At 42.9% G+C, this 26,812-nt stretch overlaps 3 protein-coding genes across 7 annotated transcripts in view; 1 reads left to right on the top strand and 2 right to left on the bottom strand.

Annotated features, from left to right (window-relative positions):
• Nucleotides 1–366: 366 nt before the first annotated feature.
• baz1b (bromodomain adjacent to zinc finger domain, 1B) lies at nt 367–15,966 on the bottom strand. 4 transcript variants are annotated; one of them, XM_030743973.1, is made up of 22 exons: nt 15,231–15,966; nt 13,986–14,102; nt 12,834–12,978; nt 12,411–12,600; nt 12,100–12,221; nt 11,718–11,915; nt 11,443–11,625; nt 10,022–11,339; nt 9,523–9,678; nt 9,125–9,263; nt 8,638–8,816; nt 8,285–8,399; nt 8,075–8,173; nt 7,733–7,910; nt 7,215–7,400; nt 6,936–7,083; nt 6,517–6,660; nt 6,229–6,376; nt 5,559–5,674; nt 4,721–4,860; nt 4,528–4,634; nt 367–3,460 (listed from the first exon to the last, which is right to left on the bottom strand). In XM_030743973.1, exons 1-22 carry the CDS (start codon nt 15,347–15,349, stop codon nt 2,719–2,721), a joined length of 4,989 nt encoding a protein of 1,662 aa, XP_030599833.1. In that variant the 5' UTR covers nt 15,350–15,966; the 3' UTR covers nt 367–2,718. The 4 variants fall into 4 exon arrangements, with proteins under 4 accessions (XP_030599833.1, XP_030599834.1, XP_030599835.1 ...); XM_030743974.1 differs by having other exon boundaries at nt 8,653–8,816; XM_030743975.1 differs by lacking the exon at nt 6,517–6,660.
• A 755-nt stretch (nt 15,967–16,721) lies between these two features.
• Nucleotides 16,722–20,111, bottom strand: bcl7bb (BAF chromatin remodeling complex subunit BCL7B b). The gene is made up of 6 exons (XM_030744662.1): nt 19,949–20,111; nt 19,365–19,440; nt 19,192–19,279; nt 17,763–17,921; nt 17,474–17,577; nt 16,722–17,387 (listed from the first exon to the last, which is right to left on the bottom strand). Exons 1-6 carry the CDS (start codon nt 20,059–20,061, stop codon nt 17,316–17,318), a joined length of 612 nt encoding a protein of 203 aa, XP_030600522.1. The 5' UTR covers nt 20,062–20,111; the 3' UTR covers nt 16,722–17,315.
• Nucleotides 20,112–24,007: 3,896 nt separating this feature from the next.
• The window catches only part of hip1 (huntingtin interacting protein 1), a 49,255-nt gene continuing 46,450 nt past the window's right edge, over nt 24,008–26,812 (top strand). For both annotated transcript variants that reach the window (XM_030744478.1, XM_030744477.1), the window contains exon 1: nt 24,008–24,333. In XM_030744478.1, the coding sequence (XP_030600338.1) occupies nt 24,217–24,333 (117 nt within the window). In that variant the 5' untranslated portion in view covers nt 24,008–24,216. The remainder of the gene's footprint in view (nt 24,334–26,812) is intronic.

Genomic DNA, 26,812 nt, shown 5'->3' with positions numbered 1-26,812 from the left:
TTCAGTTCTATGATGAGAACATCCAAACCCAACCAGACAGCTTCACCTTTTTCCACAGTGTTTTCATGGAACAGTTTCAGTCCAAGTTGCTCATCCTTCTGTGAATAATGAAGCCATTTATCCTCCAGTACGACAGCTTTGGCTTCAACATCCTGTTTGCAAATAATTTGTCTTCTACACAGATTCAGATGTTCTGAGAAATGAACCAACATCACAGCATAAGACAATTATTTGACATTTTATTATAAAGTGGATATAACTTGCTTGTCAAGGCTAGGCTAGGCTAGCCCCCCCCCCCTTTAAATCACAGACAGCAGTGATGTTGGCCTCATCAGCTCGGCACAAATAAAACAGGGAGAACTGCGGTCTTCATCCATAGCCTTTATTGGAAATTCTTTACAAGTGAATCCTCAGAACTTGCCCAAACACAGCTTTTGAGACTATAAATATATATATAAAAAAGGAAGTGTAAAAGGATTTAGCAGTTGCTCCAAGTATAAAGAAAGCATTTACAGTCAGATCTCATTTTGAGAAGGGCAGTTTGCTCGTTCGTTGAAATGTCAATTTTTACAAACATTTTAAACAGCTGATAATCGTGTCAGGAAGAAAGCTGAATTTAAAGAAAAGTAATACAGGGGATCAAAACAATCAGTGGGTGAAAAAAATCAGGAAAGTCTTGATGATAACAGCACTAGTAAAACACAGGCAAACAGCACAGCACAGTACAGACAGAAGAGGGCAAACCAGCCACTGCCACATCAGTATACAGGTAATATATATACACATTGCTGGCAGGCAACCAAAGAGCTACACATGGTTTTCTGCACACTAAGAGCTAAAATATACCAGCACTATGAAGCGCCCCTGCAGTGAGGCAGGTGGTACAACAGTTCAGCTAGCACCACTGACTGAAGTACTTGGAAAATGCTGGCAAGAGTAATAAAAGTGCAGGTATAGAGCGCCACCTGGTGACTACACCAGGAAATGTGCTGGAAAACCTTTGATTTCCTTAGAAGAGCTGCTTTAACCCAAGTCTGAGTTACTAATTCAATGTAGCTGAGCCACTGGGCTCACTGTGTGTTAAAAAAAATGTCAAACGGATCATTTTTGCTGTGATTATACGATAAGTAAAAACTCATGACATGCTCTGAGAGCCCTGTTTAAACCTTGCAATTTCCTGGGTGTAACCAACTATTTATTATTTACAATACCAAATAAAAAGTGCAAAAAATATCAAAGTTTAAAAAAAAAATGCCCCCTTTTTTTTTTTTTTTAAACAAACATCACATCTGCTGTTTTAAACACGGTTTACAAATGTTTATGCACATTATTTCAATATAGTATGGTCCTGCAGCTGCTGGCATATTAAGTGTACTTTACACAGGAGGAGTGCAAACTGACGGATCATTTGAGGTACCGGTTCCTTTAAAGTGGCAGGGCACTAAAGAGGAGGAAAAGGTCAGACAGTTCTACAAGCGCAGAGAGAGAGAGGCCGTCCCTGATAACACCTTGGCACCAAAAGCTGGGATGAAACCTGCTTCGTTTTACCACTAAAGTGACGGGTCAGAAAAAGCCCCTTTCAGACACGAGCTCCTTACCTTCAACCTGATGGCTTCTTAGCACCCAGATCTTTCTCCTGTCTTGTGATTGACAAACCATTAGCCAGTGAGCATGTGGTTTCACAGTGAGATCCACCCCTTGCTCGCCACAACTAAGATGATGAAAACGTTCATCTTGAGGTTTCCTAACGGGATTACGCAAACCAGTGGGTGACATCATGGTAGCTACATGCATCGTTTTAAACTGTCTGTGGTTACCACGTGAGCCACAAATGTTCTGCACATATTACATATGTCCTGTGGCTCTGAAGCCTGAAAAGTGACTTGTGTCTTAATGACAGAGTGTTGTCACTAAGATTAAGGAAGCCAGCATCTTGCGTCTGAAAAGGGCTCGTGATCTGCAGTCTCAACCCAATAAATTTAAACCTGGGCTGGGAGGGGGAAAAAAAAAAAAAAAAAAAATATATATATATATAGATATACTACATCTAGTAAAATCCTATTGTGTTTATCTATTAACTTGGAATTAACCAAAGGTGGTAGAGAGATGTTTCATAGTAAGAGCAATTTACAAGTGACAGCAACCAGCAAACTTCTAGAGGGTTTCAGACACATCAACACAACCTGTTACAGTCAGTGACTCGTCACAGATGTTTGGTGGGACAAAGAGCCAGTTGGACTCATCCTGAAGCACACCAGTAAAGTCACGTCTCGATTAAGTGCGAAGAGTGAAGACAAGACCTCGGATTACACTTCACTCATGTTTGGAGAGGATAAAAAGCAATATTTAAGTCAAATTACACTTGTGTGAGGTTGTCGACTTTAAATCGAAGAGTCTGAAGAGCTATGAGGATTTCTCGATTATCACAAATGTCTCATTTTTCTTGGTTGTGGGAAAAAAAAAACAAACAAAAAAAAACACCAATATTAAACATGTTACAAATATAAATCAGTTTTCTTCTCTTGTTTTTCCAAAATATGAGCATAGACTTATTAACACAAAAAAAAAAAAAAAAGTCCTTCTGAGGATTAGGTCCCGCTGGCTGTGGGGGGAGGAGGAGATGAAAAGCTCGTGGTCACTCTTCAGAGGAGCGGGACAGAAATTTTTAAAGCAAAGAGACAAAAAAACCCCCAAAACAGCAGAACAGCACCCTGGATTTCACGAGCGTTTCTGTCTCTTGGAATGTCGTTGCTGGCTGGAGCGGTCCTCGTCGCTGCTCACCGCCCCGCTGTCACCCCGGCCCCCACGCTTACGAGTTCTCCGTGTTTCTCGCTCGCCGTCGCTATCCTGCTCCCTGTAATCCTTCCTGCCTGAGGTGGCAGAGGTCCTCTTACTTCTCCTCCTGCCATCATCATTATAATCATCATCATCATCCTCCTCCTCCTCCTCTCCCCCCTCTTCTTCATCATCATCCTCCTCCTCATCATCATCCTCGTCATCCTCCTCCTCCTCGCTTTCGCTGTCATCCTTCTGTCTCTGGCCATTTCTGGTTTTCTTTGTATGTGATTTTCCATTCGTCATCTTCTTCTTGGGCTCCTCTTCTTCTTCTTCCTCCTCATCATCATCATCATCATCTTCTTCCTCCTCCTCTTCCTCCTCAGATGTTGCAGGAGCTTGGCTGACACGCTTGCGTGAACGTCGCCGGATGTAGCTGAGGCTAGGAAGCAGCTTCTGGAGCAGCTCAGTGAAAGTCTGCTCCGTCTTGACCATACAGGAGAGCACGGTGCTGCCCTGCTGGTTGTACTCCTCAGCATTGGAGAAGACCAGTTTCACATCTTCCAGGAAATCCTGGGCGTGGCGGTACGAGCCCTGGCTGAACTTCCCTAGCATCGTCTGGAAATCCATGGGCTGAGAGATAATATCCAGGTAGTCCTCTGCCTCCTCTGGGGAAACAGGCTCCCTGAAAGGGGGTTAAGCACATGTGATGAGTGTTAGACTGAAGACTCAGAATCATAATATGTTTCATGTTTTATAAAAGTCAAGACACATTTGTCATTCTTATTAAAGATGTTAAAATTTTACATGGAATATGACTGCAATATGGTCTGCAGTTTAAATCCTGGAAGACATTTATTGGAGACAGACACAAATCCCTCTGGGGTTGCATCAGGAAGAAGATCCAGCGTAACAATCTGCCAAATCAAACATGAAAAGCTATCCACTGTGGCGATCTCTTGGGAATAAGGGAGCAGCCAAAAGTAGCTTTTAGTGTGACACGAGTCAAAGTGATGAATATGTCCTCCAGCTATCTTATCTCTTCAACATGTTTGATCAGCTCCCTGAAGGCTATCCATCACGTTTAGTGCAGTAGTTCCTGTTACTATATTGCTTTCGTTACAGCAGTAAACAAACTCAGCAGAAGAGCAGTTCAGCTTGTTAGCTGACATTTTTGGGAGGGTCAGGAATGTTCATCCTTATGCATTTATGTCATTTACTGGCAGCCAAAACGTCAACTAATTTAATCGTTGACATTACATTTTTTTATTTTTATATCTATACATCTCTCTCTATATCTAAAAAAATTTTTGTTTGTTTTTTTTAAATTTAAATACCTTAAGCAGGAACTGCTCGGTGATGAAAACTCATACCATGAAGCTCCAAGCAGTTTTTTTTTTTTTTTGTGCTGATGTTCATGCCAGAACAGGTTTAGAACCGAGTCAGCAGAACATTGATGAGTTTTCCAGGGGAAAACTGACTGTTATAGCACCACATCTGAATTCACTGAGCCCTTTAGGAATGAACCACTCTTTCACAAATGCAAAAGCACACTGCATGGCTACCTGCTGGATTTTATAGACCTGTGGCAATGAGACTGAAAACACTGGAATTCAAAGATCAAGAGGTGTGGCCCAATTCTCTTGTCCTTATGGTGTCTGTAGCTAATAGTTGAAAGCTATTCCTGTCCGTTTATGGTTGCTCGGGAGTCAAAGGGGCTCCTGCGTGACATACTTGTACTGTTTTACTCACCTGAAAGGCCAGCTGTAGCGAAATTTCATCAGCTTCTTGAGGATTTCTTCACACCTCTCCAGCTCCAGCGCCTGCCTGCGCACTCCTGTCTGGGAGCTCTGTCGCACCTGCAGAGACCACACACACAAAAACAATAATTTTAGGACAAAAACAACAAAACCGATCTATTCTAAGCCCTCAGTCAACTCCTTACCAGTTCATCGATGTCTGCAGGGCTGCTGGGGCCTGTTCTCTGCTTGCTGCTCTGATTGCTAGAAGAGGTCGACTTCTTGGATTTACTTTTTGAGCTTTTCTGCCGCGACGCAGACTGCTTATTTTTCTTCCTTGGTCTCACTGTGGACGATGAAAGTAGTGATGGGTGTGACAAGAAAAAAGAAAAGGAAAGTAGAAATTAATATGTACATGCTACAGTTCTTCCCATGAAATCAATCCCTGCCTAATTGTTGTGTTATTGACATTTTAACATGTGACTCGAACCATTCCCAGGCCACCACGACTTGATCATTAGCCTGTCGGGAGCCTCACGCTTGAAATGAGAAAGATAACCAGCTCTTAGGAGCGCCCACACTTCTGTTGAAACTTCTGAATCATTATCCTTGACATGCAGGCCTGAACTGACAGAAGGGATCATCCTGCCACATACTCTGAGTGAAGCCACAGTGACACATTCAAAGCTTCAAAGCCAGGTCCAGACCTGAGCTGTGCTACATCACACACAGACAATGGAGACACAAAGAGGACAACGGCTGAAATTCCTCATCAGCATTCCTCCCATTCTCAACCTTCAACACCAAGGACCCCCTATTTCCAAAACCAACTTGGGTCTTAAATCCTTAAAATGATCTTTTTTGGACTGTTAATGTATTCATAACAATGATTAAAAGGTATAGAATTTTTTTTTTTAATGACAACTTGAATAAACTAAAAATTCGGCGGGATTCCCCATCACCTCTTTACTCGTGGAAATGAGCTTGGTTATCAAGTTAAAATTTTGTGAAACCTGGTCCTGATTTTCAGAGTAAGATACTCACAGCTGTGTCCCATGGCTTTGTAGTCATTCTCTTCTTCGTCCTCTTCCTCTTCTTCAGAGTCCTCCTCTTCAGAGTCCTCCTCATCGTCTTCCTCGTCTGAGTCTTGCTTGTAGTTCCTGCAATGGAAAGTTCACCTTTAAAGATAACTCAGAAAGTAAAAGGCAGACACGTAAATGGGTTTCAGTGACACTGGAGGTGGAGCTGCCGTTTGTAGAGCACCGAGCCTCTTCTGAAAGGGGGCTCTCCTTTCACTATACACAGCTTCCACACATTATCAGTGGGGTGTGTGATTACTGATCACATGGTACATTGTTTATTTTGTTAGATATCTGTTTTTTAGACTGAATTCACTGTGTTAACCTGCTGTTAGTCAGTGAATGACAGATTGGATTGCATGAGTGATTGGGGCTAAGCACAGTTTGATATCCATTGGTTTATAAGGTGTAAAGTTTACGTGTCATGTGCAAATTTTTCCACTTTTTTTTATCTACGTTAATTTCTGAGAGACTTTGTCACGTTTACAAAGGGGAAAAAAAAATGTAAATCTACAAGAAATGTCTGGTAATACAAACATAAAAGCTAGAACATTAAATAAATTAAATATTTTATAATGTGTAAGTGAGGCGCTGCTGCAATATATCAATTTATACAAACAGTGGAGGACGGTTACCTCACGCGGGAGCCACGTCTGGCCACAGTGGGCTGGCAGGCTGGGCACAGCCACTCTCCATTGGGGACCCGGTAAAGGGCCGGTCGAAGGCAGAACAAGTGGAAGGCCTTGTTGCACTCATCACAAAGGATAAGCTTCTCATCATCACCTGGAAGAGATCAGTATAAACCATAAGATGCTTGCTTCATACTAAATTTTTCTGAACTTAGTAGCCCCACATTTTTGCACCCCACTCTCACTATTCCTGATCTTCACATCTTTACTGCCATCTTATCACTACATGTTCACCTGTTGACCTGCGGAGCGGTCGGCTCAGTATGTAGACCTGCCTGACATTACTAGTCTGATGTGCTGTGAACCTGCAGTTGTTGACCTGCCACGATCTGGGTCTAGACTCCTCCAATCTCAGCACAGATGGGTTCTCCCTGAGCACTAGACGAGCAGAACATCATTTGGCAAGTGTAAAATTACTTCACTCAAACAGGACCCAACCTTCACTGGGTCTACATGAAAATGAATGCCACAACAATCCAGCAAATATGGAATCAAACAAGCACTGTTTGTGACTGTCCTCTCTGATATCTGAACTGCACATAATTACAGTGAGAATATCTTCCTATCTTAATAATGCTCCCATAAGCTGCAAATAACTGCTGACATGCATTCACTCGCACAGAGTGGAGTGGAGTGTGAAAAACACTTCTAACCTTTCCTGCGACAGACTTTGCAGCGAGCATTCTCAGCAGACATGTCCCATTTTATGCAAGCGTCCAACATTCCCAGCAGCACATGCATGCGGGAAAAGGTCTGGGCATCTCTGATAGCGGTCTTCCACTTCTCAACCGCTGTTGCTACCTAAGGAGGAAAAGATATTGCACAGAGGTTAACAGACTCCATTCATAACACTCTAAAGCAGGTTAATATCAAATTAACTGGGTAAAATGTTTTTGATAAAGCGTGTTAACATTTCATCTCTTTTCTCTTACCCTGGCCTCTTCTGCCAGCCTCTTCTCCTCATCCACCTCTTCAGCTTTGCTGCTTTCCTCTCCTCCTTGCTTCTTCTTCTTCTTCTGCTTAGGGGCCATGAACCCCTGCAGGAACTTCTTGATTACACAGGCCTGAATAGTGATGATGCACTCACCAAAGTCTTTCAAGCTCTCCGTGTCTTTCAGCTGTAAAGAAAGGATCATGAAGCAAAGAATTACAATTCAAAACGCAGATATACATGAGCATTAATGTACCCAAACTTCACTGAATAATAAAAGCACTGGGTGCTTCATATTAAAAAATACAATTACAGTGCTTGCAAAGACAGATAAGGCAGTTTAACATCTGACAGCACACAGCAGATGATTTCAAAGCATCTGTCTAATAAACCACCACATCATCATATTTTATGCTCACTGCCTGATAAGAATGAACGCTGAGTACATACTGTGCCATATTAGATTTTAAGCAGATTTTCACTAAAGACTGAGAAGTGTCATTTTGTAAAACCAGTCACCTTATCTTCAATGTCCACGTTGTCATCCAGGTAACCTAGGCCTCCCTTGTGGAGGCGCGAGGCTATTTCCTGAATGTCACTTCGCAGATATTTGAGCAGCTCTGTGTAGCCATCACAGGTCCTGAGGCCCAGTCTTGCTTTTCGGGTCAAATGGATGGAGTGGACGATTTCCTGATATCTAAAACAATGAGGGGACATTTGACATTACATTGTCACAAATGCGTCCTTATAAATTAAAAAGGTAGAAACTACCGGAAAGCAAAGCAGGGGTGCTGAGATGTGGTAAGACTGCAGACTGGATAGTTTTACGCGAGTTAAAATGATGTCTAATACTGCCTTCACCTGCTTTGTACATTTGTCTTTAGTTCACTCTCTCTGACTCCCTGAGGATGAAGAGCCTCCACCAGTTGCTCCAGCTCAGCTGGATTATCACATATGAACCTGCAATTGGAGGCAAAAAAGTTAAAATGAAGAGAAGATTAAGTGAAAAATAGGATGAAATTAATCAAGTGAAAGTAAAACAGGAAACTAGAGAGAGGGGTAGACACTTACCAAAGATTCTGTCCCTGTTTGGGAACAGTAGTTTCTATACAAACATCTGGTGCTGCCCCCTGCTGGGCTCCTTCACAAACAGCACCATCTACACTCCCATCATCCTTTTCAGTTCCTGCAACATAACAATTGCTTAGTATCGCAACATAAAGCTGTATGTGAAAACCTTATGTCTCAAAACACACACATTAACTACTAATAATGTGCAACACAAGCCTGCACACACAGCAAACCAAACCAGACACAAGGAAGTGGAGGAAACTTTTAGCGAGGGGGTTACATCAAGCTTGTGAGTAATTAAAAATATTCACTTCATTAGAGTCAAAGAAACCAAACATTTTTTGAAAACGTACTTTTAGCTAGTATACCTTGTGAATCAGGAGCAGAGACTGCCTCGCCGCCATCCTCCTCCTCGGCCTCGGGCTCAGCTGGTTTGTCCTCTGGCGGAGGGGTAAAGCTGTAGTCAATGCTTTCATGCACCCAGCCTTTCTCGATGTACAGACCAGGAACCACGTCAGAGAAAAGCCAGTACCTGGACAAAAACCATTACAGATGGTTAGAATTTTCAATGGTTAAAGTATTTCCTGTTAATATACCATTGGTCCTTTAACCGTCAACACAATCACACCCGACTTGCCAAGTCTAGGACTCTGAAACATCTAAAAGGCTCCCTGTGGTATTATTCACAGACACCCTATTCATTTATCTATACAGCCTGCTCACTTACTATACAATATATCCCTATATATTACAAGACAATCAAAATTCTTTGTGTCATCTGTGAGCAGACGGGATGTTTTGGCTCATCTGTGTCTTTAACCACTCGTGTTCATCACCAACCTGTTGTGGTTTCTGTCGGTACCCAGAGGAGTTCTGCGCATCACTTGTTTTGCTTTGGTTATTCCATCCTGAAAGGCCCTCTCTGCAGCCGCCCTCTGTTTACGCATCCGCTCCTCTTCAGCCTCCTTCTCCATGCGCTCTGGAGAGGAATAATGCAATTACAAAAAATAAAATATGAGTCAAAATGATAATTATTGATCCGGCTTTACACCAAATGCCACTGATTGTTTTTTTTTTGTTTGTTTTTTTTTTTTTAAAGATTACTGTTGGAGCAACTCTGTACCAGAACACATCTCACACAACATATCTTCACTTAATGTGGTGAAATGACAAGCTTATGTTCTTCAAAGACAGCACAATTTAAATTGAATTGCTCCAGTCCCTGCTACAAACTGTACCTTTATTCTGTCTGTCCAGCTCCTCCTTCTCCTTCTTGGCCTGCATGGCCATCAGTCGCCGGCTCTTCACTGAGCTGATCATGTCCTCTGGCTCCGGCTCAACCTTTACTTCTTTCTTGACCTCCTTCTTAGAAGAAGCCTCTTTTTTCTTATCACCTTTAACCCCCAGAAAAAAAGTGTCAATATACTGGTTGTATGTTGTATAGGTATTTACAAGGTCTGTAGCTACCTTGCTTTTAGTCTGTTGGCCCCCTACTTTTGGGTGGCTCCTCTCACATTTTTGAACTTAACCTTTATTTTGAGCTCAACTACAACACTAAGTTCAAGGATGTATCTGCTTTCCCTGACAATTCCCAGGATATAAGGTAGACAATTATACTTATGTTAAAAGAAAAAAAGATAACACAATCAACATTGGAGAAAAGCCAAACAGTATCTGAAGTGTACATTTAAGTCATAGCTATATATCAAGACAAATAAAACTCGTGATCCCTCCTACCTTTGCTCTCCATCTCCTTCCGCCGCTTCTTCTCAGCTCTCTTGCGGTCATTGGCTTCTTTAAGCATTGCCAACCGCTCCTTCCACAGCTCGGCTGACCGCTGCTGCATTGCATCAACATGGTCTTCCACAGAGTATGTCATGAGGATGCGGTGGCACAGTGCCACTAACAGGTTGACCTTCTCCTCGGGGCTCAGCTCAAACACCTCGGTTGTTTCAAGCTTCTCCAGGAACTCACTGGTCACCACATCGTCAAAGCCACCCATGGCCCCAGAGTCTTCTGAGCCCTGGCCGCTTTCCTCACCGTGAGCATCACATGGTCGCAGGCACAACCGTGCCAACTCTGATGCAGCGTGCATAGTAAGAGGAATTTCAGATAAGGGCATGTCGAGCTCACTGTAACCTTCAGCCAGCTCATCCTGCAGTAACGTCTGGAGCAGCACTACCAGCACGCGGTTTAGGTAGAGGAAGCCAGACCGTTCCCCGGCCAGTGCTTCCATCAGAGCCACTGCTGTGATGGGATACTGGTCATTTGGCATCAGCAATCCTGCGTAGCAGTGAAGGAAGTCCACGACCATGGCCACATTCCCAAACAATGTATTGGGCAACCCCTCAGGCATGTCCACAAGCTTGAATGCCGGCAGAGGTTTGCCGCCTTCAATTTCTTGATCCTCATATCTACGCGACTGTTCACGGCGGCCCAGCATCTCCTTCTCTCGTCTCTCCTTGGCCTTTTCTCTTAGCTTCTCTTTGAGTTCTTCACGCCTCTTCTTCATCTCCTCTTTCCTTTCCTCTTCACTCATGGCTGCCCATCGCTTCTTCTGCTCCAGAAGCTCCCAGCGTTTCTGTACTAGCTCCCTCAGCTCCTCTGGCAGACGGCCACGATCATCTGGGGACAATGTCTTGGCAGCTTTTGAGATAAGGGAGGAGAGGGAGTTCTTCTTATCCTCTTTTCCCTTGTTCTCCTTGTAGTAACGAAGGAGGTGGAGAGCCATAGGGTGCAGTGGCTTCCCAAGTTTCGGCGTACCCATGCCAGAACTACGGGCTCTCTTCTTAGGGCTCCCTGCAGGGCTGCTCTTAGCCAGATGCAGCAGAGTCATCTGCTTCATCTTTGGCGCCTTAGCACCAGCTTTACCATCCTTTTTGGAGGCTTTGAGAACACTGAGCTTCTTCTCACCAGTCTTTCCATTTTTCTTTCCTTCTTTTTTCTCTCCCGACTTTTTGCCAGGCTTCGGAGTGGAGGGAGCTGAGCCTTTACCGTCTTTCTTAGGAGTTCCTGAGTTTTTTACCTTGAGCGGAGAACCATTCATTTTTATTTTCTGAAATACAAAACAAGAACCCTTTAAGCAAAACTTTGATGATTAAGGGATCCCTCATAAATTAGATCAACAGATTTCAAAATGTATATACAAGCTGGCTAACCTGCATGTGGCCCCAGATAGTGGGACTAAGGGGCATGCCTAAAGCATCTTTCTTCTTTTTCTTCTCTCCCTTCTCATTACCCGAATCCTCTCCTGGAGTGTCAGCAGTCTTAAGCTTCTTGCTAGGTTTACCCTCTGGAGATGACAAGCTCTTACGCTTCGTGGAGGGATTCTCTGCCAAAAACTTGACATGCACGTAAGCAGTTTAGTCACGAACATGCAACACTTAAAAATGGAATTACGTAATAAGCAACAAAAGGAAATGAGTAAGCTTACTTTGTGTGGATCGAGAAGAAAGTCGTTAAATTTGCTGGGAAGGTTAAATTTTTTCACCAGCTCATCTTCAACCACCCAGGGAGCGCTTTCTCCCATGCCCAGCCTCAGAGCATAGTGTCTGATGAAGTAGCGCATGATCTCCTTGGTTGGAGGGCGTTCTGTTCTATAAAGACTGTCTGCTGGGACATCACAGATCACCTATGGCACAAGCCAGTTGGGAATTTAGAGTCAGGTTCTTTCAAAAATCACCAAGTCTATGACCAAAAGTACATTAACCCAATGTGCAATAATTTATAGTGCAAAAATAGTACACATTAAATTATCTCTGGTATTGGGCAAAACTCTATACACCATTTCTTGAGTGATGAGGTCATAAACAAACCTTGTCCTCATTGATGAGCTTTACATCGTACTTATGAGGAAGAAATTTAGGCATTGCCCATTTCTTCCTCTCTTCTTTCATGGCAGTGGGTAGTTTCCTTGGGGAACGTCGTGCTCTATCACCTAAGAACAAGCCAAAAAGCTCATATTTAAAAAAACAAAAACAAAACAAAAACTCAACTTTCTGAACAAATATTGCATAAACAGTTTTGCCCCTGCTTAATCAAGCAACATTTACCACCTGTTCTTAGTTTTATCCACACTACAAGACTACGCCTCTTAAAACTAATTATTGCACTGACTGGTACTCACTCAAACTCTCCCTCCTGCTCTCCTCTCGGGGAGGAGGCTCCTTCTTCTGGTTTTCCTGGCTTGTGTTCTCCTTGTCGCTGGATGGAGAGTCACAAGCGCCTTCAAGTTTCTTTTCCCCCGGCTCACCCTCTGGGCTTTCTAAGGGGTGGATCTTTACCACCTTCACTCGCAAAGTTTTGTCCTTCCCCACCTGAAGCCAAGAAATAATGAGTCTGAATACACCAAATGAACAACTGCCTAACACTGCACTGCCACTATAGGTGAGTATTAAGAGTTGACATTACATGAGGCAAACTTTACATATTATTGCTTTTAATATCATAGCTTCAGTTAAAAAATACTGGAGGTATAAGATCGATGTTACAGAAAAGTTTAGAAATTAAAAAAAAAAAAAAAAGTCAAAAATAAATATTTTTAACTGACCAGGAAGTCACACTCTTCACCCACAGCATATTTGGTGAGGATTTCCACCCAGGCCATCTCAACCAGTTTGTCTAAAGATACTGTGTTGTGGTGGACCATCTGGAGGACTGGTTTCTCAAACCACGTGGGATACTCTTCTTGAAGCCTGCACACACAACATGATCAGTGATTAGTTTGTAAAAAGATAAATGTGAAACTGTCTTGCAGCCCCGTTGCAGTGCACAGTAGTTTGTTCATCACCATTTCTTTTACTTTGCTTGGATTTATGCAGGGCAGAAATCACCCTGTGATAGTTGGGTCAGACTCCAGCCAGATCTTGACCCCGAACTGGAATAAGCAGAAGAAACTAGATGGATGGATCCTTTGAAGCGACTGGAATCAAATGACAAAGCAACAAAGGACCAAGGGCGGCCAGTAGGGGGAGTAGTTTTTCTTGGCTGATATAATGAGAGCTTAAATACAGCTCATGATCCTGAGTGACTTCAGCTCTGGGCAACTGAGCACTGCTCTGCCCAATCTCAGCTGCGACATCTCTTTGGACCAGTTATTTTTCTTTATTCTCCTCCCGGTTGCTAAAAAGCACATACCAATCCATCCATATGTGCACACCAGGCTGGAGACAAGTGAACTGAAAGAGATCCATTGAACTATTTTACTATTCTCAACAGGTTCTTCCATTTGCAGCTCAGGATAAGGGAACTCATCGAGCCCTTGCAGATTCAAGGATGACTCAGTCACACACCCTCTAAATAGACTGAGAGGAGGAGCAACAGATTTATCCAATCATAGCAAAGCAGTAAGCCTTGTGACCTTCACTGGGGTTGTATGTTTCTCTTCTTTGTTTATACCAGGGAACTTCTATTAAGTGGCTACTCTGTATTTTTTTTTTTTTTTTGGGCACAGTGCTTCCACATAAGTATCTCTGCTTTATACAGTCAGAGGTTTATGCAAACCAAGGTTTTATTGGACATTTTAATGCAAAGCATAGCACCTAAAGAATTAAATCTATGTATTTTTCACTCAAAACAGCCTTTACAAAAGCTCCATACTCTGTGTGGGCTGTAATTAGTAGGTAGTAGACCAAGATATTAGTTAACAAGTTAACATGGAATTATAAATGTGCACATGCAAAATTGTGGATGTAATACTAACAGTTCGGTGACTTCTTGTTCCTCCTCCCATGCCTCTTTGTGTGTGAGCTGGTTGCTTCCAGTGCTCTTACATGTCCAGATCCGTTCATTATACCTCTGCAAGCGGGCCTCATACTCTCTGTATACATTCAGTCAAGGAAGTTACATAATACAAATATAAACCACTCCCATATTCAGTTTTCTGTTTACACAACAACTAAGCTGCAAATCACTCAAATTGTGTCATGACATTTAGTGTCACTGATGAGAAATGAGGGGTCAAGGCGACACCCAGCATAAACACACATTTCAAAACAAACCTTCAGTGAATGGTCATACTGGACAAGGAAAGGGTTAGGAATGAGAAAAAAAAATAATGATTTAAAAGAAAATCAAAGATCAGTTGAATAAAACCACTGTGTGATAGTGTATAGTATATTTCCACGGGCACTAACAGCATACCCAGTCAAATTTCCATAGATGGGACTGTGTGAAAGCGTACTGTTTCACGAAGCTTTATTCAAACAATAAAAACAGGTTCTTGTGTCTAAGACACCAGCATAAAACTAAATATCATCAGCACCTATCCATATGACCACTTTCAGCCACAACAGGCTTCATAACCTCCCTGACAGGTGTTAACTTTTAAGAGCTTAAAGCGTTTTAACAACTGTGATAACAGAAGAAACCCAGCTAACAAAAAATGCTGTCAAATCAGTGACTAGCTGTCAGTCAGCCCGAAATACAAAAGACAGCTAAAGCGAAACGAACTCTGAGAAGCTTGTATGCTAGCATTACCAGCTAACACATTACCAGCCGAGGAGCGGCGTCAGACTGAGCTATTGTGACATAATGGGATACCTAACGTTAGCAACTGGCTAGCTCACCCTGTTAGCATTGCCAGCGGAGCCGTAAAAGATGAAAGTGAAAGACGCCATTTAGCCCTTCTCTACAGTTATGTGCCGCTTAAAGTCATATATTTAGCTATGTTAATTAAACAGCTAACTGACGAACAAAATTAGTTAGTTACCAAAAACGTTAGCTAGCAAGCCTGTCACCCAGAGTAAACCGTGTACATGCGGGGAAACCCTTATCAGGGGAGAAATGTCAGGTAACATTAAATTCCGTGCTTTAGCCAGCTTTACAGCCCTCTACGCGTGACTGTGGGGGCATCAATCCAGCTAACCACGTAGACAAAGCCCGCTATCCAGCATACCGGCTGGCTCGATAAGTCGAGACTGAGCACCAGCATCACGTTAAAGGATACTCTTTGTTCCTGAAGGCCTCCTTGGTGTGCTCAATGATGTAGACCTCCTCTCCCGGGCCTGGTGGCTCGGCTAGTGGCTTAGCCAGCGGGTACGGTTTCCGGCCCAAAAGCGGTGCCATTTCAAATCCAGAGACGGCACGAGTGCCGAAGGCAAAAATGGATATTCTAGCAACAAACTAGCACAATAACATACAATAGTGTGTCCTTTGCATGTATCCAAATACTCAAAATGTCAGAGCCGAAAGATAGCGCGTCTCACGTTACCGCCGGCAGGCCCGGCTCTCGGCGTGTAGCAGCTAGCTGACTTAGCTAGCAGGCTGGATTATCTCGTTGCAAAACAATAACACTGCGCCGCTTCTCGCCGTCGGCCTCATGGCACCATCCTCCGTTCTTCTGGAAGTGGTGTCAGACTGACGTTAACTGACGATAGCAGACGTGTCCCCGTGAACAGTTGTTGAACTTAAGCTCCTTCGGATGGACGCGAAAGGGATGCGAACCACACCAAAATGAAACTCGCGGCCACAGTAAGAGCCCAGTCAGCGGCAGGTCTGGCGCGTTGTACGGTCCCAACCAAATATTCGCAAATCAGGCCTGCATACTCGCACTGCTGAAGCTTCTCGGCGTCAGATAACAGCGTGAGCAAAGCGTTGCGAGAGAGTAACCCGAATCAGCTAAGAGGAGGTTAATTCCCTGTCGAAATGGCGGGAGTTTTCAGTCCACCGGCACTGTGCCTCATACCCTTAGAACTCCGTTTCCCCGGTAGCAAGCAGCGTCGCACGCATGTCCCGCCCTCTCTCCACTCCCATTGGATGTCTTGCTGAAGCGCCAGCGTCAAATTAGCATGCTGGTCTCTCATTCGTCGATTTGTCCTGTCTATTGTCAGTCACTGGTGGAGGGGGGCGGTAGCCGCTTACAATAAACCACGCCCTCACACAATATAAATCGGAGGCAAGGGGGTCAGCTGATGACAATAAAAATGATATAACCCATTCAAATCAGCGCTCTTAAATCATGTTTCAATAGACTCGAGAATCATTTGTTGATATCTAACGAGGAATTATCTTATCCTTCAACTGTCAAATTAATTTTTAAACCCATTGTCTGGACTCCATTTTGAATATGCTCATTAAACAATAGGTTACCCAATACTGGGATTCCTTTTGGTGAATAAACACTAACTTCCAGCAGCTTCTTCTTCTTTCAGCTGCTTCATCTCACCCTATCCCTAACACCCTCCTTTGTGACACCAATCCTCTGCATGTCTTCCTTCGCTACATTAATGAACCTCTGTGGTCTTCTGCTTTTCCTTCTGCCTGGCAGCTCCACATTTAGCATCATTTGTCCATTTCAGCTTTGCCTTTCTGTCTCTAAACCACTCAGCCTGAGCTGTCTCTCTGATCCTGTCCATTCTGCTCACTCCCAATGAAAATCTGAGCATATCCCTACTTTCTTTTTGTTAGAGTCACCATCTCCAAACCATACATCGGTGAGTTAAAATGAACAGTTGCATTTATTATGATTTACAAAATGTTTTCAGTTACAAACATGGGCAAATTATATATATAGATATTTTTTTTAAAAAAAGGGAAATGTATTCTTGCATGTGATAAGCCAGAAGAAGCTCTGTTAAAGGAGGGCATTGTATTTAATACACAATGGCACATCTAAAACAGCAATTTGCATAAAGCTTCACATATAAACACCTTTTCAAAATCACCGGTAAACCTTCCAAATAAAGCAACAGTATATGGAAACATGCAAAATTTAAGCTGCAGCTGCCAGAAAAAAACAGACATTTAAAGCAATTGAATGAAAATACACAAGGCCCGCAAAATACAGTTCAAAATGCTCCCTATACCTTTCAAAAGGAAAAACAAAACACAACAAGATTTCAAATATCACTAAAAGTGGGGAAAAAAAAAAGATTCAGCAGATGAAACACATTTTATTATAAGCTGAAATTAAAATGGGCAATATTTGCACAAATATGTGAAGAGAGCCAGAATAACTGTCAAAGCTTTGCTAATCTCACAACAACTGAGGACATGTTTTGTGTGCATTTTGACAAAAATGATCATAAATAAGCTATCTCAGAACAGCATTCTCTCCTGTGCAAATCTTCTTTAAAGGAGGCGCTCCTGATTCATCCAGTTCCTCCTGTTCAATGAAACGAAACATATTTAATTAGTTTGCAATTATTTTAGGCGTTTGGTCTTCCTCAAACTTATTCAAACAGAGTAAACCTGGGTGTCTGGGGTGCTCTGTCTAACAGTTCCTGATGAAAGAAGGTCCTCTTTGATGAGAGTAGGTGGCTCATCTGTGCCCTCCTGTCCTGAGTGAACTGGCTCTGCATTATCAAGCAGACAAGGAATTATATCTTCATTATACTGAAGCTTTCACAACTATAAGTGATGTCATATATGTAAATTAACTTCCACAGACTATAGTACCTATGGTTTTTACCTTGTCAGAAATGGCAGCACTAAAAGTGTAAAAAAAAAAAATGTGATTCAGAGAGCATCATGCACATACCGTCCACGCTCTCCTGGCCGAGCATTGGAGGCTGAGAGTCTTCAGTGCGCAGGCTAGAGCTATGTGGAGGGCTGACCTGCTGTGAGCTGGAAGTGCTGCTGCTGTTGTCCATTTTAGGCTGATAAACATCCGACAGAAAACTCTGGTTGCTGTTTTCATCTGAGGCACAGATCATCAGGTTACAGTGATTCATTGAAACATGTGCAAACATACATGGAAATACAGTATGTAAGGCAAAAACAGAGTTTGTGCAATTCTAATGAGCTTGAAAGTCAATACTTGGTATGACCTTTATTTTCAACACAGGAACAGGCTTATTGAAGGACATTCAAAGCTCTTCTTTGGATGTCGGCTGCCGTTTGTTCTCTGTCAAGATGATCCCACACTGCTTCAGTAATGCTGAGGTCCGGGCTCTGAGGAGGAGTCCATGACTGATAGTGCTCCACTGTGTGTTCTTCTATCCAGGTATGCTTTTACTGCATTGGCAGTGTGTTTGGGATCATTGCCATGCTGAAAAATGAAGCTGTTTCCAATCAGATACTTTCCAGATGGTATTGCATGGTGATTTTAAATCCGATGGTACTTTTGTTTTCACAATTTGATCAATTTTAACAAGATCCCCAACACCACTGGCTGAATAGTTGCCCCCAAACCATGACAGAGCCTCCAGTGTGTTTTACACATGGCTATTGTACCTCTCTCCTGACCTCCTCCAACATGTGTCAGGACGTTTTTTGTGTGTTTCCTAAATACATGACTTTCAGATACTGTTCATCTGCTGTTTTTAGGCCTGCAACTCCTTCTTTTGTCCTCCGTTTGTCCAGTTTGCTCAAATTTCTTTAAGCGTGCACACAGAATTTTCAGGTAATAGCACTTTGGGAATCATCTTGTTGGTGTAAAAATTTTATACCTGTCAAATTAATCTTTGGTATTTTCTACTAATTCCACTAAAGAAATGAGAACAAATGATATGTTAGGTGACAGGCTGCTAGCAAAAATGCCTAAAGATTTAAAATTGGTTATTTGCTAAGTTGCCTGTTATGTGTAGACACAACGCTGGTTTATCTTCAATTAGGTGCCTTCATCATGCTTGAATAGGTCAGTGTTAAGTGGCTTAACAAACAAAATATTCCCCTGAATTCTGATTCCACTGGACTGAAAAGGTGTGAAAAAAAAAAAACAGCCAATGTCCAAAGAAAAACTCTGAAAGACCTCCAGAAAGCCTGGAGAACTATTGCTCAAGAGCACTTTAAAAAAAAAAAATTACAACAAAGTCTGGCTGCTTGGAAGCAAAATACAAAGAAGTGAGGGGTGGCTCAATACTTTTGCACAGCACTGTGACTAGTTTATTCATAAAATATTTTTGCCTGTGTCTCATTCAGGCATAATTAAAGATAAAACAAATCTTATTTATTTATTTTAAACATACCAGTAAAATCCAGTAAAGAGTTAGTGTTCTCCAGGACCACGTCTTTCAAGCCTCTAACTTCCCCACTGGTGGATTTGGTGCGATAGATCTGACAATGGAAAGGCACTGTTCAATTCAAGAGGCGGAAACAAAAAGATTAAAAAAAATAAGCTATACATGACAAGGGCCCACACCTGCTTTGTTTCTGTTACTGGCACCCACTTGAATATGCGTAAAGATGTGTCTCCAACTGTCACCCATTTCTTCTCCCTGGGGATATAATTAGTTTGATTAATTTCAGAGAGGAGGTCAGCATACGTCTAATGATGCCATCTGCTTTCACAGCATTAATCTCTATCATGACACACAGTATACGCGCTCACGTCCCTCTCTTTCCACAGCAGACAATGGACAGCTGCACACATATCACAACATGCCCACTAACAGCCTTCGCCCACAGTACAGGAGTGTTTAAACCACAAGGAAAATGTCCGCAGGTGTTTATTAATTACACTGTTACGTGACTAACGGGACAGGCGTCTGAATTAGCGCCGCGCCGCATGTCAGGCTGAAGCCATATTGACAGCTCTCGGCGGAAAAACTCAGCTAGCCCCGCCCCCACTGTCAAACAGGGGCACGGGTTGGTCGGCAGCTCCGTCAATCATCTAACTTTTCCGACTGAAGTTTGTTGTGCGACGCAGCAGATATCGGGCTTCGGTCTACTAATACATTTCCCTCCATATTGTGCTCTCCCCCCCTCCTCAGACCGCTTACATACCATTTGCGCACTTTCTCGATGGCCGCTAAGACCTTTTTAATGTCGTCTTTAGCCCGACTTCGCGTTTCAGCGCGGCCTGATCGTCCCGACATCTTGATGCTGTTATGATTCATCTACAGATGCATCTGAAAACTTCAAGACCAAGCCCCAGTCCTCCGTTACACTGGTAATCTCGCGAGATTCCTTCGTCACATTTTTTTCCTCTCTATTTTTTTTAGCTTCACTTTACACCCTGTGGTCAAACTATATATAATCTGCTGTAAAGATATTTGGTTTCATTTTCTTCATTTTATACTTATTCACCCCCTTTGACTTCACTGAAAGTTTCTATTTGATTTGCTATTTATTCAAATTCTGTACTTATTTACAGTTTTGAAGGCTGTAAAATGAAGCAATATTGCACTTTTTACTGCATTTTCTGAGACATGTGAGACATGTGAAGCTTTGTTTCCATCCAGATTGTGTTTTCACATAAAATCATGGTGTTCTAAAAAATAAACCCAACAACCCCCCCACACACACACACTCACAGGTTTTCTGAAGGTCTTTCACCAACCATGTGATTCCTAAAGAGTTATTTGCCAGAACCTTGGCATTTCTCGACATTGTGTGTCCTTAAAAAAATTGAGTCGAACAAGTGAAGGACACAGGCCCTGAGACATCTACTGTTCACTGAAGCCTCATCGGAAATGTCCTCAGTGGAAGAGTGGCTGTCAAGAAGTCATTCTCAAGGAAGGAAAACAGGGAGAAAAGGCTGAGGCATGCTAAATTACACAAGAACTGGACTGAAAATCAGTGGTAACAGGTGTGATGGAGTATGTCGTCAGGATGTATGGAAGAGGTCAGAGGTGAGTGTCTACAGCCATCTGTAAAACATGGTGGAGGCTCTGTCATGGTTTGGAGCTGCATTTCAGCCAATGGTGTTGGAGGTCTTGTCAAAACTGATGGAATTATGAACGCAGAAAAGTACCATCAGATTTTTATCCACCGTGCAATACCATCTGATTGGCAACATAAGAAATGGCAGCCAGCATCCAAAGAAGAGCTTTGAATGTCCTTCAAGAAGCTTGGAGAACTATTCCTGAAGACTACTTAAAGAAGTTACAAGAAAGCTGCCAAAGAGAGTTCAAATATTGACTTTCAAGCTCTTTAGAATTGCACAAACTCTGCTTTTGCCTTACATGCTGTATTTCCACATCTGTTCGCAGATGTTTCAATAAATCGTTGCACTTATTTCCCGTTTTCCTAGCAAAATATATAGAAATGATACAGCTAAATTTCTCAGATGATTTTCTTTACATAATTGTTTGAGGACCAAACACTTAATAGGCCAAATTACAAATAAAGCAAACACACATACAGACTTGTCCAGCAGAACATGGTTTCTTCCTTCCTACTTTAAAATGCTCTCAGGAGGACCACAACAAAACTATCTTGTGATTGTCTGGAGGGGATTTACTGCAGTCAATAATTAAGTTCATATCACCTAAAACTATTTTCCTTGCTTTTATATTTATTTTGCTGTATTTTTGTGAACTGGGTTATCGCCTTTGTATATGTGTGCCCAACAGAGGGCAGCATTAAGCAAAGCAGACCTCCTCCTCCTCCTGGCCCTCAGGGACTCAGAGCAAAGGTTGGCAGCCTGTTGATTTATTGGTGAGATAGCAGCAGTTGCTAAAAGGAAATTATCCTTTGCTTGCTTTTATTCTCCAGATAGTACAGAAGCAGGCACAGGCCAGGGTTTTTGTGAGGCTCTATTAGCAGCATTCGGTATCACTCTTTAATTGGAAGGTGGTGCAGCGTACAGCGATGAATCTCGTTCTTCATCTCCTGCAGAGTTCATGGCATGTAACACTTTGCATTCAAACATTTAAGGACTGGTACTATTTTTAATTTGCCACAAATAATTGTATAATTAAAAAAAAGAATGAACACAAAAAGATTAAAGCCCTTTTCCGATCATATTAGACCAGTGACTGAGATAGTTACAATAAAGTAGGTGCGCCCTAGAAAAGGGAAAAAAAAAAATTCCAATGATGAAAAATCAGTGTGTCTAAGTCTCAGCCAGGACTGAATATTACTGTGGCTGATGTTTCCAGAATCAGCATATTTGGTATATTCTTGTAGATCTTGTTTATCTATCTGACAGAACATGATCAGACAGCTGGATCTGGTGAAGGCCACAGAAAAAGAAAAAGGTCAACATACTGACGGCGTGGGCGGGCCCTGCTGGAGCTTCAGCCAGTGGCTGACAGCACTGGGAGGAGTCTGGAGGCCGTTACTAGAGGAAATATACAAATAACAGCTCAGCATGCAGCTGAAAGGTGTCAGGGTACCTGCAACAGCAGCAGCTTCCTGTGGAGACTTTGTAATTAATGGCTTTTCATTTCACAGAGGTTGCGAGTTTAGCGTACAGCGTCGATGACAGACACTGTGAGTTAGGTGGATTTTGTGCATTTATTTGCACACATCACCCTGGATAGCCATCAGTTTTCTCAAAGATGTTATGATCCAGGGGTGTGGAACACACCGAGGGGGGGGGGGGGGGGGGGGGGGGGTATGCAGTTTATTGACATGCTTTATATTTAATTTTCTTTAATGTTTCTTAAAAGCACAAACATGACAAGTCAGTGGCTGAAGAAATATCAATTTTGAAAAGTACAACTAAAAGATATTTGATCATGTACACTCACTGGTCACTTCATTAGGTATGCTTGTTCGGCTTGTTAATGTATCTAATCATCTAATCACATGGCAGCAACTCAGTGCATTTAAAATGTAGTCATGGTCAAGAGGACCTGCTGAAGTTCAAACCGATCATCAGACTGGTTAAGAAACGTGATTTAAGTGACTCTGATTGTGGCATGGTTGTTGGTGCCAGACAGGCTGGTCTTCATATTTCAGAAGCTGCTGATCTACTGGCATTTTCTCACACAACCATCTCTAAGGTTTACAGAGAATGGCCAGAAAAAAAAGAGAAAATATCCAGTGAGTGGCAGTTCTCTGGGTGAAAATGCCTTGATGAGAGGTCAGAGGCAAATGACCAGACTGTTTCAAGCTAATAGGAAGGCAACAATAAATCAAATAACCACTTGTTACAGCCACAACCAAGGTATGCAGAAGAGCATCTGTGATGCAGTAGAGTGCCACTCCTGTCAGCTAAGAACAGGAAACTGAGGCAACAATTTACAAAGGCTCATCAAACTTGGGCAACAGAAGACTGGAAATACGTTGCCTGGTGTGATGAATCTTGATTTTTTTTTTTTTTTTTTCTGTGATGTTCGGATGGTAGGGTCACAATTTAGTATAAATAACATGAAAGCACGGACACATCCTGCCTTGTATCAACAGCTCAGGCTGCTGGTGGTGCAATAGTGTGGGGTATATTGTCTTAGCAGACTTTGGGGCCCTTAGTACCAACTGAGCGTTATTTAAACACCACAGCCTACCTGAGTATTGTTGCTAACCATGTCCATCCCTTTATGATCACAGCGTACACATCTTCTGATGGCTGCTTCCAGCAGGATAATGCACCATGTCACAAAGCTCAAATAATCTCAAACTGGTTTCTTGAAAATGACAATGAGTTCACTGTACTCAAATGGTCTCCACAGTCACCAGATCTAAATCCTATAGAGCAGCTTTGGGATGTGATGAAACGGGAGATTCCCATCATGTGCAGCTGACAAATCTGCAGCAACTGTGTGAGGCTATCATGTCAACATGGATCAAAAATGACCTGGGAATGTTTCCAGCACCTTGTTGAATTTGTGCCATGAAATTTTTACCTGCTAAAGCAGGTAAAAATCTTGGCAGAAATGTGTATCTAATAAAGTGGCCTGTGAGTGTATCGTCACGCAAAAAGGCTGTATTCCCTGCACTATTTGTGATTTTAAACACATGTAACAGCTGAATTTATTTCCCTGCACCACATCACGTGTAATTTACGTTCTCTCTGGAATGTGGTAATTTGGAAACTTTACTTTGAAAAGTGAAAGCGGAAGTAAGCGCTTCTTGTTGACCCTGTGCGGACTTTACGCTGGTGCGGTACAGGCTGCTTCTGTCATTGCCTGGTGGGGTGGTGGACGCAGAGGCCAAATGCTCCTGTGAACGGGGGGCGACGGGTCCAGCAGCGCAGCATGGACGGCTGCCCGCCATAGTTAGCGCAGTTTCGGAGTTTAGTTCACTGGAGCCTGTTAATAAGCTAAAATCCTTTCTTTCTTTCGCTGCTGTGTTTTTCTTCCTCCTCGCTTCTGTCACAGACGACAATGGATCGAGTAAAAAGCTCCATGCAGCAAGTCCCCAACGCTATCCCCAAAGTGATCCGACGGACTGGAGGGGCCAACAGCCTGGAGCTGGAGAGGGAAAACTTTGAGAGAGTGCAGGTAGGGATCTCAGGAGGTCAATCATATAACAACATCATTCTGCCGACAGCGTGGGATGGAGGTCCGGGCTGAGAGCCGCTTTATGCCGCTGGTGGGAGGTTTAAAAAGTCGCGTCAGCTTAAACTAAAAAGCATTGTAATTAAAAAAAAAGAATTATCTGACGTGAGAGAAGAAATGACACAGGAGCCAGATTTTCCTTTATTTTTACATGACTCATTATGTGACAGTTCAATCAGGCCTACCCTGTGCATGCTTTTGATTCACATTGTTGCCTCTTTCCCACACGTCTGTCTGAGATCAGCAGATACAAATGAGCCCACTGTACAACAAAAGAGCTGTTGAAATGTGGGTCAGTGGCCTTTTGAATTCAGATAACTCTGCTGTTTAGCCTATCTGCTGCATTAAGTACACACATGAGGGGCCTCAGTGGAGATGTATCATGTATGCAAAGTGCAGACCTACAGTCAAGGTAGGACCAGGAATGATGATGATGATGATGATGGATAGATGATATCTGTTCCATTCTTGTGTTTAGTTTTCATGGCAGCTAATGAATAATGAATGTTGCGTCAGCAATATAATGTAATATAATATAATATAATAGATGCACGCTACTGTTATGCTATGGAGCCCTCTGCTTCCTGCCTGGTGGTCTCCCCTCCCCTCACCCCAGACCAGGCACAGGAGAGGGAAGGGGGGAGAAAGTAGGTCAGATGAATCAAGGCAGCATGGTAGTGCCGCAACATGCTTTTCCCATCCACAGCCGCTGCTGCTGCTGCTAAAATCGGACAGTACAGTCAACTCAGCCTAAATGTGCACAGCAGGTATTTGACCTCACTGCTTCTAGATGGTCTCAGCCAGTTTGACCCCCCCCACCCCAACCCATCACGGCAGCAGCAGCAGCATGGATTAGAGTTGGGGAGAGACGCATGCGTAGTCTTGTGCATCTCGAGCCAAGCCTGGTCACTGGGCCACTGTCAGGCTCCTGAGGTCACATCCTCTGGAAGGTGCCAGCATCGCAACATAATACATGCACATAGTTTCTCCAGCTTCCGAGGAAACTGAAGGGAAAGGAAATGTGTCTGAGCAGAAAAGTATTTTTGTCCCGCTCTAATGTATCTGCCATTAAGGAGGGTGAAAATATTCAGGCAAGCTTTAACAAGCCCAAGTTTGATCTGTTGTCAGCAGTGACTAGCCTGAAGCGTGACGCTCTCATCTGTTTTCATAGTAAGGGTGTCAGTTTCCGCCCTGTAAAGCTGTGAGTTTTGAGTTTGGATTCAGGATCCAGAGCTGCAGCAGGAGGTGCAGGAATCAATGAATCTGCTGTCTGCTTTACAGCGGATCAACGAGAGATAATCTCATCTGATCTGTTGTGCTCTAAAGCTGCCTAAATCTGCTGGGTGGCTGGCTTTCACCTCTATGGAAAACCAACAGTCTGCCTGCCGTATTTCTCCGCCTGCCTTGACTTGGATATTTCTATTTCTCTTCACCAGCTTTTCCCAGCAGGCAGTGCACTTGGGGAAACCCTTGATGTTTGTACTAATGAGCCCATGTTAAATGTAAAGCTTCATTTCACAGAGAAACTGGAGAATTGTATCTACGTTTGGCAACATTTTTCATTAGTTTATCCATAATATACAGTACTGTGCAAAAGTCTGGAGCCACCCCTCATTTCGTTATGCAGTGTGTATCAAAAAGAATCGTCCGCAGTATATAAGGCAAAACCGGAGCCTGTACAGTTCTAACAAGCTTGAAAGTCAATATTTGGTGTGACCACCTTCTATTCTTCAACACAGCCTGAACTCTCTTTGGCAGCTTTCTTGTAATTTCTTTTAGTAGTCTTCAGGAAGAGTTCTCCAGGCTTCTTGAAGGACATTCAAAGCTCTTCTTTGGCTGTTGGCTGCCTTTTGTTCTGTTCTCTGTTTGGGGCTGCTGAAATGCAGCCCCAAACCATGACAAATTTGGATTCATCACTCCCATCAGACCTGTTGCCACTGATTTTTAGTCCAGTTCACATGTAATGTGTACTGTAATGTACTTCAGCCTTTCCCCGTTTCCTTTCCGTAAGAATGGCTTCTTGACAGCCACCCTTGCACTGAGACCATTTCTGATGAGGCTTCAGTGAACAGCAGATAGATCAACTGAAGGGCCAGAGGCATCTCTCATATACTGTATCAGCTCTTTGCTGCATTTTTCATGTTTCTTACAGGCATGACTTTCAGGTCCTGTTCATCTGCTGTAGATAGTTTTGTAGGCCTTCCACGTCTTCTTTTGTCCTCCACTCGTCCAGTTTCCCCACAGTTTTTAAGGGCACACTGCAGGCCACTGTGAGATATGTCAAGTTTCTGGCTAATCGCTCTTTGGACAAAATTAAATTACTATTTTATGCCAGTCAAACTGTTATCTTATGGGATTTTCATAGATTCAACTAAATAATTGTGAACAAATGACATGTTTTTACGACAGGCTGCAAGTAACA

Source organism: Archocentrus centrarchus, chromosome 13 (genome assembly GCF_007364275.1).
Source record: "Archocentrus centrarchus isolate MPI-CPG fArcCen1 chromosome 13, fArcCen1, whole genome shotgun sequence".
Taxonomy (NCBI): Eukaryota; Metazoa; Chordata; class Actinopteri; order Cichliformes; family Cichlidae; genus Archocentrus; species Archocentrus centrarchus.
The sequence above is the reverse complement of the archived record's forward strand: the minus strand, read 5'-3'. Positions and strand labels throughout refer to the sequence as shown.